The sequence below is a fragment of the Rhea americana genome, unplaced genomic scaffold (assembly GCF_003343005.1).
Source record: "Rhea americana isolate MKP2758 unplaced genomic scaffold, rheAme1 scaffold_290, whole genome shotgun sequence".
Classification (NCBI taxonomy): domain Eukaryota; kingdom Metazoa; phylum Chordata; class Aves; order Rheiformes; family Rheidae; genus Rhea; species Rhea americana.
This window is the reverse complement of record NW_028186413.1, coordinates 683,640-702,818: the sequence shown is the minus strand read 5'-3', so window position 1 is coordinate 702,818 and position 19,179 is coordinate 683,640. Positions and strand designations below refer to the sequence as shown.

Below are 19,179 nucleotides of genomic sequence, written 5' to 3'. Positions count from 1 at the left end.
ATATTATGGAAGATATGTTGTCAATGAGCTCCGTGAAGACAAGAAGSCATATACTTAAAAACTGCAAGCATAGACAGGTATTTTTATGGCACTATGAAACCCAGGTGGCCTTTCAAGTGCCTCTTAGAAAAACAATGACGTATTCTGGTCAGAAAAACCTAGTCGTTCTGTTTGATGTTTTTTCTTTGGCCTCAATAGAAATAGCGTTGTGTGTGTTAGCCTAGATTAGTCTGTTTTGAGCAATAGCATTGGTAAAAATGTATGCCAGATACTGTATAATAGTTACTGTCRCCTCAGTAGTTGTCTTTGATGGCTGTATGGCACAATACAGAGTTATACAGAGCCRAGTGATCTCTGAACAAATTTAATAGAAAAAATAGTAACTGATAGTTCAGCGAGGCTAAGAAGTCCTAACGCTGTGCTGATTTTGGACAAACTAGGTCAAGTATCTCTGTGAAGAATTATTTTGTAACATGTAAAAGCACTGTTGGTTATAGAAGAGTTTGGGGCTCTTTTGTGTAGAAAGAAACCTATACTAAAAAGATTAAGTCTAAAAAAAAAAAAAAAAAAAAAAGGAAATACCTTGCTAGGTCAAATCAATGGCCTCTCTAGCCCAGCTATTCTGTTTCAGAAAAGATTTTGTGAAAAGTGCACAAGCCCATCTGCTTTCTTTGATCTGTTCCCTTTGTACTTCACCAGAGGTTGGAATTGTTGTATTAGCTGTGTTAGAGAGTACATTACTGCYGTGTCTAATTATGGACCTGTTGTCAAGTGTATTTAGCAAAAGTGTAGGTTTTGAAACTGCACAATTGTTTTAGGAAGAGACCAAGCTATTAAAAAAAAAAAAAAGAAAGAAAGAAAAGAAAAAATCAGCCAACCAACCCCAAAAAATCCTCTTTTGAAAGTTCTAAATTCCTAAACAATTGTTTATTTTTATTTTTATTTTTTTTCTGGGAATGACGATTGTCCAATCCTTGCTCAAAAGAAATAAGCACAAAAAGAAAAAGTAGCACTTTATAATGCTACTGCCTGTTCACTTACAGGCCACAGCTGTCTTCCCTAATCTACTTTAATATGTATGAGTTAATTTGTGTTGCAGATATGTCAATTATTTCAATATRAGATACATAGTAGTCAGTTGATTTTGGCCTCTACTGAAGGAGCAGATGTAAGACCTGAATATATCCTGTTACTATCTTGTAGACATACTGTAGATGCCTTTTGCAAACATTATTAATAATGAGGCAGTCTTCCAGTAGCCCAGTTTAGATAAYACAAAATTTACCTGTGCTTTAAATTTAAAACAGAGTAGAAGAAAAAGTATTGTTAATTATAATTTAAATGTTTTCCTGAATAAAATGTTCTATTCCTCTTCAGATTGTACAAACAAARTAAATATAACAAAGAAAGAATATAATTATTAGGTGATATTAAAAAAAAGACAAAATATGACTGTATACCTGCTACTATATGTATAATTTTCAGTCATTATTTAATAACATTATATGGAACATGTATTTGAGGGCCCTACTTGCATTAAAACCTAAGAAACAATGATTAAGCTGCTCAGTTAATCAGCTTTTCTTTATGGGAGTTTTCTTAAATGTAAATATTCAAGTTTCATCCTAATAACTTTATTAGAAAACCGTAAAAGTCACAAGAAATTAGAAAAGGAAACTACATCTTTGCATTTTTAGCTCTCCAGGATAGCTGGAAATAGTCTGGAAATAGTTTTTCAAAAGATAAAACCAAATATCGATCACCAATACATTCAATCAGATTAAAAAAATAAAGATCAGGTAGAAATACATACTCTTTATCCATGCTGATACACTAATCCTAATCAATGAAAACTGGATAAACAGAGTAACAAATTAAATATCAAGGAAAGGTTCCAAAAAGGATTGCACTAATTGACTTGTTCATTACTTCTGTGCAGACTACTCAGTCGCTGAGATATCTATCATTTTAGACTTGTCTACAATAATGTTAGKAAACATTTTCTTTTAGTTGTCTCTCACTAAAGCAGCTATATGATTAGCTTCCTCTACATAATATTTTTCTTGTCTGAAATGCAAACAATTTTGTAGCACCACTTTTCAAACCTCACTGCAAAAGAAGGAAAAAAGAAGACAGAAAAATTCTGAAATTCACATTTGGGAATTAATACTATGATTTTCAGAAATGATAAGATCTCACAAAAATCAATCCTCCCTTTGAAACTATCGATCTTTCTAGTTAGTGGGAATCTCCTTCACTCTATTCCAAAAAAAGTGTCTTTATTTTCACACAGAATCACAGAAGGTTGGAAGGGACCTCTGGAGATCACCTTGTCCAACTCCCCTGGTGAAGCAGGGTCACCTACAGCATATTTCCAAGGAGTATATCCAGATGGCTTTTGAATATTTCCAAGGAAGGAGATTCCACAACCTCTCTAGGCAACCTGTTGCAATGCTCTGCTACCCTCACAGTAAAGRAGTTTYTTCTCRTGTTTCCTGTTCCTGTTCTATTGAATGCCTTTCCCAAGCTCCTACAGTTTATGAATGAACTCTGTACATATTCTCAGTTAGTAACATGGATGAATGAGTATCTTTTTCATCAATAGAAAGTCACATATATTTTTTTTCATAATGACAATTTGATTAACTTGGAAAGATAATTATTAGTTTTCTAAATACCTGTAAAAAAAAAAAAAGTCTTCTCATTAGAGTTAAAATGTTTGAAAAATCACCCAGAAGTTTACTTTGATGCTGAGATACTTTTGTGAGATGGTTTTATCATCTCTTACAAAGCAAACTATGTATGTGGGTCTTGGAGGGATACATATGTGGATTTCACACTGATATGGAGCTGGATGTGGCCTAGTTTTACCTCTAGAAGTCAAAACTGTCCTTGATATGCCACCTTTCCTATCTGCCATCTTTGAAAAGTTGCCCTAAAAACTGGAAGAGCTATTTGATTAAGAAATTTGTCACCATTTGAAAGAACCATTTATGCTTTTTGTCCTGAAAACCTTGAGGTTTTGGACTCTGCAATTCCTTTTTGATACCCCTTAGAGATTGAGTAGCCTAATTATTCTCCATTGATATGAGACCAGGCAGTAGGTGCATGTCTGCTCAGACTGCTGAGRGGGTTAAGGAAATAGATTCATGTGTGCGTGTGTGTGTGTGCAAGAGAGAGCTTGTACAGAAATGGATGGAAAAATTTGTTCTACCACTGACATCCTGCACAGCTAGGTGGGACTTCTTCTCTAGTCCTGTGTCCAGTTCTGGGTTTCCCAGGGCAAGAGAGACATGGAGATACTGGAGAGAGTCCAGTGTAGGGCTACAAAGATGATCAGAAGGCTGGAGCACCTGCCCTATGAGGAACGGCTGCGAGAGCTGGGCCTCTTCAGCCTGGGGAAGAGAAGGCTGAGGGGGGATCTTATCAATGTGTACAAGTACCTGAAGGGAGGGTGTCAAGGGGACGGGGACAAACTCTTTTCAGTTGTCCCATGTGACAGGACAAGAGGCAATGGGCAGAAATTGAAGCACAGGAAGTTCCGTCTCCTTCTCTGGAGATTTTCAAGTCCCGCCTGGATGCAACCCTGTCTACCATGCTCTAGGTGACCCTGCTGAGCAGAGAGGTTGGACTAGATGATCTCCAGAGGTCCCTTCCAACCTTACTGATTCTATGATTCTTGTTTCCAAGGACTTCTGCCTTATCTCAGCACTGAGGTGAATTTGCCCGGGTGAGAAGAAARGTAATTTCCCAAGAAAATCAATTGAGTGCTTTTGGAAGCTGTAATGGCTTAAGTGAATGTATGATTGAACATTTTCTTGTCCTTTTGAGTTTCATATAATGTTAAATCAATTGATGTCATTAGTGTTCTCTGTACCATGTTAATATTAAGGCTACCTCAAGGATTCAGCTGTGTTCCTCAGTTGTTATGAATAGCAGACTTATTGCTACTTTTAAAGTATGTTAGAATAGTATATCGGTACTTTTATTTATRTATATGTTAACAAGTGCATACAGATACTAGCACTGATGCGAGATTTTACAGCTCTACTTTGAAGACTTTGTGAAGCAGAAACTGGGCCTGAGGTACACATTTTCAGTCTTTTAAAAACRCTATTACATGGCTATGTTTTATACAAAAAGCCCAAAGCAATGCCCATTACAGCCAATGGTAGCCTGACTCCAAAGACAGGTTGTTTTAGAACAAGTTTTAAATGCAATGAAGTGTCTACCCAAGCACAAATCTATTGCTGGAACAAACTTTGATGCAATAGTTGGCTTTTGGTCTCTTAAACTGGAGAAATACCAGTGACTTCTGTAACCAAAATACAACAAAAATGATACAATATTATTTTCACTTACCATTTATTTTCTCTTACGGAAGAACTTCAGGCCATATTAAAGTATTTGGCCCTGTGATACTGTCCTTCCAAGGGCAAAGGTCATTGCAAAGTGCAAGAGTAGCCAAAGTTGTAATGTTATGTTTCTGAGTTAGTCTGAGTTGGAAAGATGTCACCTGAGCTCATCATTAACCTSAGCATGATGCTGAGAAGTGAAAGTCCCAGCCCTGACTGAGCAGAGGGTGCTGCCTGCAGCCTGTGCATGCAGTGCACAAAGGTATAGAAAGGCACAGGGCTCAATTTAGGCATACTGAAATAGTTTCCAAATTCAATAGGTCCTTGATGAGGTCCATAGAGTAGTGCAGTGTCACTTTGTGAAGCAGGAGCAAGGATTAGCAGTAGAAGGSTAGTATAGTGGTTATCACATCTGCCTTACATGCTGAAGGTCCTGGGTTCAAGCCCCAGTAGAGCCAGCAACAGGAAATCTTTGGGAGGTTGGACTAGATGACCTCCAGAGGTCCCTTCCAACCTTACTGATTCTGTGATTAAYGCTGTATAYCCTGGTGAGTCATGGCATRGGATGGGGAGGAGAGCTGCAGTGAAAAGCAGTAGATTCCAGCAAGACTGACATTTGCAGGGATCTGTTAAGGTACTTGCAACACAGCAGTTGATTAGGTGGCTGGGACCTATTGACTTCTAAAACTCAGGAAAACCTGGAGCACAGGCCAGACTAATAAAATTTTAAATATAATTTGGTTCACTTTTCCTGCTGCTGCCCAAAGAAACTGCCTTTATCATAATGCAAATCCCCCRTACGAAGCATGAACATTGTGTTCCAAACTGTTTCTATTTGTTTGCTAGAGCAATCCCAGAGCAAGTTCAATTCTATTGAATTATGTTTGCAGCATAATCAACTTTTATTATCATAGAGAGAAAATTTAACATAATGTTACTCATAACCTCTTTCAAGCAGACTCACAAGACAATGGAATTATCACCTATTGAAGTACTTACTGAAGAGATTTATACCTGCAACATGTCACAATTTTTGTAGACAAACRTCCAGCTAATGTTCATATTTATTTTTATTAGAAAATAATTTATTCTAGACTGTATCATGAAGTACCTACTTCTGTGGTGAGCCCTAGATTTTACCTCGCTCACTCAATGTTGAACATTACCTTATCCAAACAATCCCACGCAGTTTATTACAACAGAAGGCCCTAAAGCTCTGATAGTCCCTTTCTTTAGGGCACAGCTCATTATTTCTACAAAACCAGCGGAGTAGTACAAAACAAAGCCATTTCTTAGACTAAAGCAGAGTCCTTTTTGGCACATGAACCAGCCTGCTCCTGCAGGTTGTTCTGATGGACTCCCTGAGGTATTTGCTACTGCAGCCTGGGGCCTGTTTTGGYTCTCAGATGTGAACAAGGCCAGTCTGTTTGCACAGGCAGGTATTTCACCACTTTATGGCAGTTGCACTGCGGTCATTGGGCTCATGTAAGGAAAGCCAATATTCRGTGTTAACATTCAAGTTTTCAGCAAGTAGTAAAACTGAGACTATTTTTAAAAAAGATATTACACCAYGAAAAGTGTGACAAATCTGGTCCTTGAGTCTAGAAATGTAAAACTGTATTTCTGGCAATGACATGCCACATCTATCTTGCCAAAAAGTATTTAAGGTTTCCCCTAAATTTGGTGGTGGCTTCACCCACTTGTAGTTCCAGAAGAAATCACCTGTGCTGTAACAATGTCATGTTCTACAAATTAGTGGTACATAAGCATCTATGTGTGATACGTTTTCCAGCAAAACAATGACTATGCTATGTTAGATAAATAGCTTAAAATTGCCTTATTTTGACTAAAAATCCTCTATGTGGATGAATGGATTTGTGTCATAGTGTTCACAATAATATAATAATGATAATAGTAACAACAACAATAATATAACGTTGATGATCCAATAAGTATAGGAAGAGAGAAGAGGAGAAATGGATTCAGGGTAAGAGAGAAGCAGCAATGTTTCTCACTTTATTTAGTTTTGTTTTTGCCAAAGAGAAGATAAAATCCTTAATTTTAGTTTTGTATCAAATCAAAATATTTAACATGGCGTTAAACAAAATGTAGGGTATTGTTTCGTTGTGTCTAGTTTCCAGGTAACTTTCTAAACTAAACTCAAAGAATAAAAAAGTTTGTTTTTATCATGGAAATTCCATTTAAAAATGGAAACAAAAAACAATTTAAAATTTGAAATTATTCAAATTGAGTACCTTTACAGTTAAGCTACAATATTTTCCTTAGAAATTGTACAGAAAAGTAAAACTTCTTTTTTTCCCCTTTTTCCCTTACTTCTTTGTCTTTTCATTTCCTCTTATATTCTGGCATTCTACAAGGAAAGCTGTCTCAATTCTACYATAAATTTAGTATATATGGAAAAATGCCAACCAATCAGTTATAATTCTGTGACAAGAACATTAGCAAAATGTTATCCAAAAAAACAAGAGCAAAATATGATTTGTTATTTTACAAAACTATATATTTCTCACAGTAACAGTTATTTAAAGAAAAAAAAACATGCTGTTGATCTCAAAATACTAAAAGTGCAAGTGGGACCTATATTACATTGCCTCAGATAAACTGTTACTTTCAAACACACAGGCAGAGCTCTGCATACTTATATAACAGAAAATAATGCTGCTGTACTGGTTTTGATAGAGCTTTGCTGATTACGTCATGTAGGACTGAGCTTTTAGCTTTTAGAACTATTCATGTGTTCATCTCTGTTTTCCTGAATGGAAAGAAAAATAAACTTATTCCACCTATTATTCCTGTGAAATGACTCAGAAGCATTATGGCCCTTATTGGACCTTTGGGTCCAATAGTGTAGATATTATTCATTTAGATTTGAAATAAGTTGTTCAGCAACAAGGATCTGAGCAATAGATCTGACTCAGATCTTTATGTATGAAGGACATTCACTGTGACTGGATAACGTTTAATGTGCTGCCCTGCATAGTCATCCCTGAAAACCTGAATTTCTGGTTTCACTTGGATCAAACTAGTTTCTAACTTGGGGAAATAAGTAATCRGAACGGATGTGAATGACTATATATGTACAATTTAAATGAGTATTTTTTCCAACTACTGTGAACGATTGTTCAAGTTAGATGATTTCTACAGTGTGCTAAGATTTTAGTTGATTTACCTAATGCTGATATTTGCACATTTTATTAAAGCCTTAGTCTGCCTCATCTGTTTCTGAAGGTAGTTTGATAAGTAAGATTTAGGCCAGTCTATTTAAGTCACCTCTAGTCAACAAGTGTATGATGATGATGAATGGTAAAGTATTCTTTAGGCAAGTAGAAACATGAGTGGTGGGATTAAATTAAGAAAGAGAAAGGGAGAAGAGCTGTAGAGAGCAATTATGTAGAAAGGGTTGGTCTGTGAAATTATTTCCCCAAGCAATAAGGARATCCCTGCCAAAGACGCTTCCCTGCAGGAGCAGGATAGCTCTGAAAACTAGGGTTTCCTGAGCAGGTGCTGCAGCTGAGGCAGCCACAGGTAACATCCCTGGGCATTAGGGATATAATCAGATAAAATCTAAGTTTTTTCTTGCATTTGTTTTCTCTTGAGTACTGCCTGTTAGTGCTGGCAGTCCTCTTTTCCTCTTCTTTGACCTGTTCCTATCCTGCTTCCTTCCTCCCTCCTGCAGTGTTCTATGCATTCTTCTATCAATAGTTATGAATTCCTTTTTCTTAAATTTTATCCTTGTCCCATCCATCCTTGCAYCTCTGATAATAAGTGACAATGAGGGATAGAGAGAGTTAAAAACAATCCCAGGCAAGCCTGTAGAAGAAAGGAAGGAGTAAGGATTCTGTGTCCAAAGGAGCAGAAACCTGATCTTTGATTTTCTAGCCTCTGCACAGTGAAAGTTTACAAGTCTTAGAATAATCTTGGCTCTATCAGTATGTAGATTCTGTGGCCTGACTGCTAATGCTTATGTTTTTGAGCATACTCAGATAGGGGATCTTTTGTGAGTTTTAGCAGGCACAATCTAGCTTGACAACAGAATTTTCTATTTTTGCCAACTCCATCATCAGGTTCAGTGTAGACTGACTATAAAGGGAAAATTGAAGCAGCCAGTGCTCATCTCCCACGCTTTCCTTCACGCGTGCAATTCATCATCTGTAAAGAATGTCTGTTTCTTAACTATGGTACATCTGGAGGGCTTTGATCTTTGCAGTGATATTTCCTAATTTCTTGAAATGTCATCTCTTGGAGAAATTGTATTACTTCATTAGTCTTATAACCAGGGCATCTTACAATTAAGACAGTGCAATATTTTCTGTTACAAGAGCTTGTTTAGTTGCTTATATTTTTTCCAGGCTTCACCTGATTTGATGTAAATTTTCCAGGCTGATACCAGGCACAGGCTGTCTCTTTCCCTCCCTGAAAACAAAAGTTGTGGCTCAGAATGATTTGGGAGATCCTTTGTGTGTGTACTTGGCTTGATATTTGGAAGGGAGTTTGCTATATTAAAGGTGCATGCTTTTTTGCTATCTAAATAAATTTCTCTTCAAGCCAAGCCTTTGAAAACAGAATTGCACTTTATACATAGTAATCTAACAGAAATGTTAGAACTTGATGGCAACATTCTATAGATATTTTGGATATTCTGGGTAGAAAAAGCATATTCCAGTCTCAGCACAAAGACTGTTCCTCCAGCTGCTTTTCCTACTTGCTGCAAAATTCTAGTGCTGGGTGATGCAAACCGAGCAAGTGCCTGGGGCCTTGCTCTCCCAGCAGAAGGGATGGATGGRCTGCTGGAGCCCTTAGTATCCATCCCTGTCTTCTGCCAAACAGTTTCTGAAGTTAGAAGATGTTGCTCTCTGAATAAACAAAGTACTGTTCAGAGGTAAATTCCCTGAAAGGTAGGTGCTAAGCAATTAAAATTGGAGATTCAAAATTAGTAGGAAATTTTTATAATAATATCTTAGTGCCTTTGTCCCTTTCTGCAAAGTTTATTCTCTATAAAATATATTTTACAAGGAAGAGTACCATGAAAGGAAGTTAATGAATGTCTGTAAAGCACATAGATGTTGTAGCGATGAGCACTATAGCAGAGGCTGCTAGGAAATTAGCCATTCAAATAATTTTATAACTTGTATTGAGAGCAGACACTAAACAATGCACAATAAACAAACTCTATGATCTACACAACGGCAAAACAAAAAACTAGATAACTATTCAGGGAGCAACACTCATTTTAACACACTGCAAGGAAGAAGTGGATATGGCCATGTAATTAAAGATGATATCATATTGGATTTTCCTGAAAATGGCTGAGTGGATGTTGTGAAAGCAATTTTAATATTGGTATCTCCTAATTTGGAGTTGTTGACTTTGCACCAACATCTTTCTATGAATGTAGATTTTGTTGTGTTTAACATGTAAACTTTATATATTGTAGAAGCTTTTAGCTATTTTATTTAGCAGTTGTACGAGCTTTTTGCATTCCAGAAGAAGCTAGGACATATTTGAGTTCAATGTATGCAGTATCTATTTTTCTATCCTCTCCCTAGAATTATGCTATAATTTCTGTACGTCTAATCTCTTCTCTTAGTTTAGAAACTCTTTTATTATTTTAGTTTAACGTCACAAACACAGTTAGCATACTCTAATTACTCTGCTGAAGGGCCAATTAACCTCTTTATCATCATTGCTGCTTCCATAACGGAGAAATGGTTAGGAATCACAAGAATCATGACAAACCCTCACTGCTACTGAGATTTAGCAGTTTTGTGAGATTAACCTTACCATGAAATCCCAGTAAATCCCAGTAYTTATGCAAAATCAGAAGGAAGATGCCTTAATGCCACAAAGTGCCGATCCAGGGTGGATCACACTCCCCATTTTACCACCTTCAGGGTTTTTGAAGGTCACTTTAATGTGACTGAATCACAGTCACAGTCACATGGTATTTGTTCTGTTGCACCTGTATACTCTTTAAATGAACTTGTCACGTGTAGTCCACAGGGGTTCTCAGCAGTCTTTTCTTTCCCCTGGTCCCAATCCTATTCCAATTATTACAGTTTTTATAYGTAGCTATACCTTACTGTTGACTCAGGTGCCAGTAATTTATTTTTCAGATGGGTACTTACAGCACTGACTATGTCACAGACCTCAGCTTTTAGCCATATCTTACCTCCAATATCCTGTGAGCTGTRTGGAAAGACGAAACAAACCTCCCTCTTCCGAGCTAGAGCTAGTTATTAAAGCAAATTCAGATATGATGTTGTTCAGTTAACTCTGCCTTTGCTTCTGTGTATATGAAATCTAGGGAAGAGGATAGAAGTGGAAAGCTGTGCTCTGGTATATCCTAATAACAATGGATGACGCGGTCTGAACCCAYAACATTTTCAGTGCTGGTCTTCTGCAGGGATAACAAAAGAGCAGTGAATRATCTGATGAAACTTCTAAGAAAGCTAAGCACGATAGTTTTAAATACAGAGCTGGCATTTAGCTTGGCAGTGAAGAGCTTGTCCAAATCCCAAAGTGATTGGGTTGCACCCAAATCCTCAGTTATGAACTTAGAGTTCCCTTTGGAGTGGGGCTATAAAGGGACTACCAAAGGAATAGATAGGCTGCCAAAAGATTTCTCCAGTAACAAACTTTGTCTGGTCAATGGCTGGGAGTCCTTGGCTAAGGTTCCCCAGAGGTAAAAGCAAGATAAGACTTAGAAGAAAATCAAATCCTGTAGATTCTGTTGGAACGGGGTGTTAAAGAGGGCTGCCCAAGGAAGGCTGGGGTGCAGAAAGATTTGTCCCCTGAGGACTTTTTGTCTAGTCCATGCCCAGGGGTTCCTCGTCTTTCCTCTTTCTTTCCCAAAGAATTTGTCCTTCAAGAGCATTGACCAGAATTYAACTTGAAGAGGGAATATCCCTTCCTTTGCTAGAAGGAAAAAAATATAATATAGGAGCACAAGTCTCATAATGATACTGATATAGCGTGGGAACATCATATGACAAAGGCTCCTATGGTTTGTGTATCTACCTCCTGAAGATCCTTTGGGTCAACACCCTGCCAGTGAATTTGACTGGCAATAGAAAAATGAACAGATGAGATCAATACCCTCTGAATGACTACAGCAAACCTCACCAATATTCTAACATTGATCTGCATCAGCACCAAATAAGGATTGTATTTGTTATACGACATGAAGATCATCCTCTCTGCCCCTAAAAATCCTCCCACATATGGTGGCGAGAGGTTGTCTGGAAGTAGCCTGGAATTTTTAATGACGTTTTTCCTGGGAGCTATGATGGAAGATAGAAATTAATATTTCTAGGGAATTGGCCAGAAACAGTCTCCAAAAGATCATGTCTGGCATCCTACAATGAAAGAGAGAAAGAGTGGAGYGCTGGATGCAGCATTGGCTGAGATATTAGATAACATGTTCCTGGGTCTCACTGACAGAAGAACACTATTGCTGTGCTCTTGCTAATCAAACAGCTCCTACCAGAAATAGAAACTTATGCCCACATCTGGGTGTAAGTTAGAGCCGCTAGTGCCATACCTGATAATTTGTTGATACACATATATTCTATATGTGATCACGATGCAAAGCAGTCTAACTTCAAGCTGAAATTCAGGGTGAAACTGTGTATGAGTTGCTAATTCAACATTCTCATGAACTGTCTAGTGCCGTTAAAGTACACTGAAGTAACTAGAAAGTGCTGGTTAAGTAATGTAGGAGTGTAATGGATAGTTCTTGATGTATTATTTCTGCYCTTTTCCAAGTGTTTTGTGGCCATATGAAAACTATATAAGTGACTATCATGAACATAAAATTCAATCTTGAGAGCATTACAYTGGAAGTTATTCTGACTGCAGAGCAAAATGAAATCCTTTTGAAAGGTGCTCTCCTCTTAACCCATGGAGAAAGGAGATATGAAACTAAACACTTCTTATACACTCTTATTAGAAATTTTAGTCAGATAGACTATTACTTAAGGAATATTTGTAGTTCAAAGTGAAAAATATCAGTTCAAATTCTTTAAAATTATGCAGTTTATTAGTTTTCAGGTGTTATTTTCAGAGCTAGCATGTTTAGAAGTTTCAGAAAGTTTCTAATTATGGTTTTTAGAGCTGACATACTTTCTTTGGGATTTGGCTAGAGAGTTTAGCTTGTCCCCTGTCTCCTCATTTGTTTGACCAGAACTTCAGTAAAGGATTTGCACATGTATTGGTTATCTATGATTAGTCTAATTAAAGAATTATTGTAAGTTTAACTAATTACATTCTTCCTGATTTTTTTCACCTAGTGTCTTTCTTGTCAGATCCCTCTGCTTGCCAAATTTGTATCAAGGCCTACTTACATTTTATCCAAATCATCTTAGAGTCAGAGTTTTGGAATGTACTCCGGAATATCTGGGATTCATTTTCTTTTGTTAACAAAGTATATTCAGTGTAGGGTTAGCTCCATCTGTATTTGCTTTTGTTTATCTCCTCTTTATTCATACAAAAAACATTACTCATACTGAATGCTTGCTCATGCAAGCAGGATATTATTTTAAACATTTCACCCAACACTCTAATTAATTTCCCTCATTCCTTTTGATGATTGTAACTGTTAGAGATACTAGAGTAATTTGTTGATGTCTCTGTCTGTACTTTTTGCTAGTAATAGACAATAAAGTAGTTAGCTGAATAAGCAACTTATGTGTTGTGTGATACATTGATTTATTCTAAAAATTTGCATATTAGGTGTATCTATAATTCATTTAAAAGGACTTCTGCTGTGAGTAGATGGCATATTTCTGATAACTATTTATCACCATTTACTTCAGATAAGCTAATCTTGGAAAGAGCTTTATGTCTTTGCTCGATGGAAGCTGAATGCCGTCCCAGTTGAAAATGCTGAATCACCTCATTCTTACTACAGTTTAATTTACACTGAACACAGAACAGCAAAAGCACTAAATAGCACTGTCAGATGAACAAGCTAAAACTGTTGCTTGAATAGTATTTGTACATTGGAGAGAGTAACAGAAGTAATTAGTAATAGAAGGAAAATTTTGCAAATATTTTAAGAGAAGTAGATTTTCAAAGAACATAGATGTTCAGATGTTTCCAGTGACTTGAGAGAAGTATTGCTTTTGCTCATCTAACACCAGCAGAGCTGAAAAATTGCTAAGAAGGCATTTGAGATATCAATATGGAAGTGGAACGGGGGAGATTCTAGCTTGATTTACCTTTTGAAACATTAGTTTGTTGCTGTTTTTGGATATCTGACTTTTAAGATGTCTGAATGTTAGCACATACCTTTACCTCTATGTAGTTCGAGCGGAGGGGGAGAACACAATGCCACTCAACCACTTTTGAACTCTAGCTTTCTTGAAATTGGTAAGGTTTTCCATCTGGAGTGGAATTTACTGAAATGTGCAAGCGATATTTTCTAACAATAAATTTGTTGTGAGGTTCTTAGAGGTTGTTTTTTTTCTTCTCATACTATTAGAGTTCTAATTAACATGCCACACACTATCTCTTTGTAAATTTACAATATGTTTATAAAAGCTAAATTGTCTTTCTGGGATGTTGTACTTATTGGTAAAATTAATGATTTTTATTTGTTTAGATGGTTTTTTGGTGCAATCAAACGAGCAGATGCAGAGAGACAACTGTCATATCCTGGAAACCAGGCAGGAGCCTTCCTAATCCGAGAAAGTGAAAGTCTAAAAGGCGAATTCTCACTTTCAGGTATATTTTAGTTCTTCATCTTAATCAACATTTTAAAAGTTTCTCAGGTGGTTTGCAATTTTTTTCATTTTTGAGCATGATAAAGTATACATGAAAATGAAATTAAAATTCATAATAATCTTTCTTTCTCAGGAGGTATAAAAAGACAAGTTGGCAGAGCCATTTGTGTCTTTGTTAACTTTTATTTTATAGTCTATGTTTATTAATATGCTCAGAACACAAATTAACTTTTTTGTCCTTATTACTTCCAGTGTTCCAGCTGCCTTGAAATAGGAATTATTTTCATAATTAAAATGTCAGAAATACATTACAGCTGTACAGTATTGTCCTAACTGATATATGGAATAGAAGTTAAACTCATGTTGTCAGACCTCTGCCGTTCAAGGAAATGAGATTTCTGCTAGAATACGTCCTTAGGTTTATACTTATTTGTTTCCAGGAGCAAAATGATAGGAAGATTTGCAGAGCTGTATTTCAGAAAGAGTCATATTTCATTGAAAAATTAGTTGTACCCATCAGTAAAAARTTAGATTTATAATGAAAATGATTTTTGAAATATATTTAAAGTCCTTAATGGGAATCCAAAAGACTACCAAATATGAAAACTATCATTTAGCTTACTTGCGTACATACCRGGCATCACGTTTTTTGTGTCAATAGATATTTGTGCTTATAGCTAGTAAATTATTATTCTTCAGTGGTTTTCCCTGGACATCTTTTAATCAAACCCATAATACAAGTGTGAGTCAAGAGTATGTTGTCTCTGGGAGAATACCTGGCAAAATACAGCAAGAAACCTTTARATAACCTTGCTTACAAACTTCTTAATGCATTGCATGAGAGTAGCTCTACACACCTTAATTCTATAAGCCAGTAAAGAATCTTGATGATTATGAATAAACTGTAAGTTGTCACAGGCAGAATTACGCCTGTGAAGTGAGTAGTGTCTTGTGCATAACCAGATTCTTTCATACTGACTCCTCTTCTGCCTGGATCATGTGTCACTCATCTTCTAAGCATAACACGGAAATGTGTCAAGCAGATTAATGAACTTTTGACACATGCCTGGCTTCACTTCCAGAAACATAAGAAAAAGGTACATACCTGTACTCTCTTGTGGTAATAGAGGAGGGTTGTTTTTTATTGCCAAGACAAATATATGTTGCCTGTGTAGTGAAATACAAGGATGTTTATGAAATAAATAGGATATTTTTATTTCTGGGAGAGTTCATTCTACGGCCCTTGCCTTCCCTCAAGGAAGTTCACTCTTGCTGAGAAGAGCTGATATGAACATAAGCATCAGCAAGGAATCAGACAATTCCCAAACTGTGTCAGAACTGGCCAGCTGCATGTGTACCCTTTTATCTGAAGAATGTATTAAAGTTACAAACCCTTCAAAATGTTTTCCCTCTGTCTACCAACTTATGCCCATCTTACATGGCTTCAATTTTGTTCAACTGTTCTTCATCAGAGAGCTGATTTTATTCACGGACTAGGCTAGATTGATAACACTGTGATGTATGCTGGGAAGGATAGATATGCCCGTATTATCTGCTTAATACTGGCGCTTGAATACATGACACCTTACTAAAAGTCAATGAAAACACTTGTGCTTGTGCACCTATAGGTAAAAATGCAATTTTCCTTTTATTATTTTTTAACTGCAGCCTTCTACAGAAGATTCTAAATCTTAATTCTTTACCTTTCATCTTGGCTCCAAGATGAAGGCAGCAGTACTTTGCTAATAATATCAAGTACTGCAGAGAAAAAATCCAGGAAAATTAAAATAGATCTTAGTCCACAGCTATGATAGGATGAGATCATCCTTAAATGTCTCTGTTTAATTTTTTTTCTTCCAGGTCCTGGATAGAAACTATAATCTATCTGATTTAGTATATTAGATTTCATTAAATAAGCTTGTAGGAAACCCTTTACAGGTTTCCATATAAACTTATTTAAGAACAGAAGATTTGGTGCTTGGTGGTAACAGGCAAGGTATGAAATCATCAGTGTGGATTTCTTCCATGCTGGTTGACGTAGCTTTGTTTAATGAAGGAAAGAGCAGATTGCTTCTCACTAATGCATTTTAATAAGGAAATTACACCAGGATTTCCTAAATCTTCTTTTCAGAATGGCACTGGAGAACAGCGTATAAGGTGGGGAAAGAGTCCAGCTACAGCAGCCAACCTGCGAAGGAACGTGGGTTGCCCTTTGAGCGTGTATACAAAGGTTCTGTGCCATCTCAGATTTATTAAGCATTTCTACTCGTTCAGGCAATGAAAGAGAGTAAGTTTTGAAACAGTCTGTAGACAGTGGGCTTTAATGAAATGATTCACCACTGCTGCTATAACTTTTAGCAGCCTTCCAGACTTGAATGTAATTTAGCTTTGACATACTACTTCATCCTGAAGGAGCTAAATATTATTTGCTGTTTACTGACCTGGCTTGACTGAATTGCATCTGTTTGTGTTGTGCAGGCTCTTTGCTTCCAACCTAATAGTGGAGATAATGATCTAGACATTGTACGTCCATAATCTCATCACTTTTGGGAGACTGAGTGTCTACTAAAGTAGATGATGAAGTGCATTGTACTGTTGGAGGAATTAATTGGAAGGAAGGTGGTTTAGTTCACCAGATGCTATGAAAAAGACATTTTTTTCTGGATCTGTTTTGTGCCATCAGGAGTTATTGGATGCTGAAAACTAAGGCAGGAAAGCAGTGCCTTTTTTTTTTTTTTTTTTTTTTTTTTTTCCTTGCAGAACAGTGATCCAGTCCTTTTCCTTTTAAGAAGTCTTGCATAGCTTCCATCTAGGTGGTAGCTGATAGGGGAGAAAACACAACCTCATCTGGCAGAATATTTTTTTAATTTCAGTTTCCAATTTTTTAAGTGCATAAAATAACCATAAGCCACAAAACAGCAGCTTCCATGTGGACTCTGTGTAGGACTGATTGGGTTTGCTCTACCTGCTATGTTCTTTTGGTTTTATTCCAGAGTGTATGATGATAATGGCTAGAAGGCACCCTCACTTTCAGAATGCAGGTCTTTCTGAAAGTATTGCAAGTCTCTATCCAGCCTACCACTTAAATACTAGTAAACTAAAAAGAGGGAGGGGGGAAGATTTTTGCCCAAGTTTGCATAAATTGATTTTTATGACTTTCATGCTTCAGATCATACACATATGGGAAATGTGCAAGAGACAATGTTAATGAGAGAGACACACAATGTATCTTTTTAGGGGGAAAAAAAGGAAAGAAATAAACCCTTCCTTTCATTAAAAGGACAATTTTAATTTCAAACTTACCATGATGGAAAAACACACATTTTGTAAATGATTTAGATGATAAATGACTATTTAAATTAGAAACAAAAAGTTATATTAAGAAAGCTTTTTCTCAGCTGTAAATGGTTAAATGAAAAGCATATAAAACTTTAGCTAGGACTTTGAGATGTGTTGCTATCATTTTAAAGTGTTTGACATTTTAAAAATAGGTTTTCCCATTTTAAAAATGCACATGTTGCAGAAGGTCTTTTATGTTGATGACTCCAGCATCTGGTGTAAAATGTATTAAATTTTAAACATGTTGGTGCCATCTTAGACATTGCCTCTTTTTAATTAAAAGCCATAATTTAGATATGCTCAGCTTAATTGAGTGTTGTTGCCAAAGATAGCAGGAGGTAGTCAGCTCCCCCCCCCAATAATGGTAGCTAAAAGACTGATTGCATTAAATAGCAATGTAAATGCTTTGCATTTCCTCCTCATATATATATATATATGTATGTGTGTGTGTATTTTTTATCTTGCTCCTGAAAAAGATTGYGTGGTTTCCTCTAGGGCAGATTGACATTAGGCACAGGAAAAAGTAGGTAATTGTTTAAGGCAGCAGGCTGATAGGCGTGGTGAAACCATCCTTGTAGCAAGAGGCTGAGCAAGAGCAGCCACTGCTGCACTGGGTCTGGTGCTGGTGAGAGTGATTTAATGAACTACCTTCCTCCCAGCTCCACCTGGGGCAAGGAGACCAAGTATGACTCCTGGCCTGGCAAAATGGTTGGCCGTGGTTCTGTTGTTAAAATGTATATTTCTGCTTCTGGCTCATCCTTGCATGAGGAAGAAAATATATAAGTCTCAGGGCACTCCAGGGCTGGAGTAGAAGTAAGGAGGAGAGGGCTTGGGGGCTAGCTCTGCTCCCTCTTTCCTTCCATGCTGGCAGCTCTGCATATCTGTGCTGGTACAGGACTGTAGGTAGGAGAGATGTTGAGGGCTCTGACAGTAATGATGATTTCATTTGCCTCAGTGATTCATTTGGTGAGGATATTGTTGTGCTGATACCACTGTAAGATTGAATGTTCCAGCCCTGGGAAAGGAGCACTAAAATATTTTATTCTCATCCTTGGGTGACAAAATCTAYTTTTGCTTGGCTCAGTCTTAAAAAGACAGGAAGCAAGAAGAGGAGAATGCTTTTGTTAAATCAAAACCATGAAGAAATCAAATGAACAGCTGCAATTGTTTTGGGAAGGGCAAGTCAAGGAGAAGACCACTGCAGTCTTCAAATCCTATTCATGTCAAGCTGTGTGAAGCTGTAGTCATGATCTTGTTTCATTTAACTGTCTGCTTTGGGTGTAGGGATGACTGGAACGACCAAGAGTGGGTTGTAGTTAGCTCTTCTCGGAGTCACCCTGCTTCATGTGTGTGAGGAGGAGTTGCACCATGTTCTAACTCTGCATGTGTGCAGTGCAGYACTTGTACAGCCAGACTCCATCCTTCACAAGGCAAGGTGGTACAAATCGAAACAAAACCTTTTTTTTTTTTTTAAAAAAAAAGTCAATGCTCCATTATCAAACACTGAATTAATCCTCCCCTGAGCTSCTTATCACAGGCAAAAGCTATATCTGTGCAGAAATCTACAGGTTTTCCACATACATTCCAGCTTCATCTAGARGGAAGAAAAAGCTATAAAAGTATCATAAAATAGCAATGTTATCTTACAGAAATAAGAAGCCAATGAAAGTATCATACAGTAGCTAAACCRTCATTCTCCTCCACAACCCCAGGAAATGTTCTGCCTGGTAAGATGTAAATAC

General features: G+C 36.9%; 1 protein-coding gene across 1 annotated transcript in view; it reads left to right on the top strand.

Moving 5' to 3' along the window:
- FRK (fyn related Src family tyrosine kinase) overlaps window positions 1–19,179 on the top strand; it is a 53,487-nt gene that overhangs the window by 7,573 nt on the left and 26,735 nt on the right. The window contains exon 2 of the mRNA XM_085309119.1: window positions 13,978–14,099. Within this exon, the coding sequence (XP_085165245.1) occupies window positions 13,978–14,099 (122 nt within the window). The remainder of the gene's footprint in view (window positions 1–13,977; window positions 14,100–19,179) is intronic.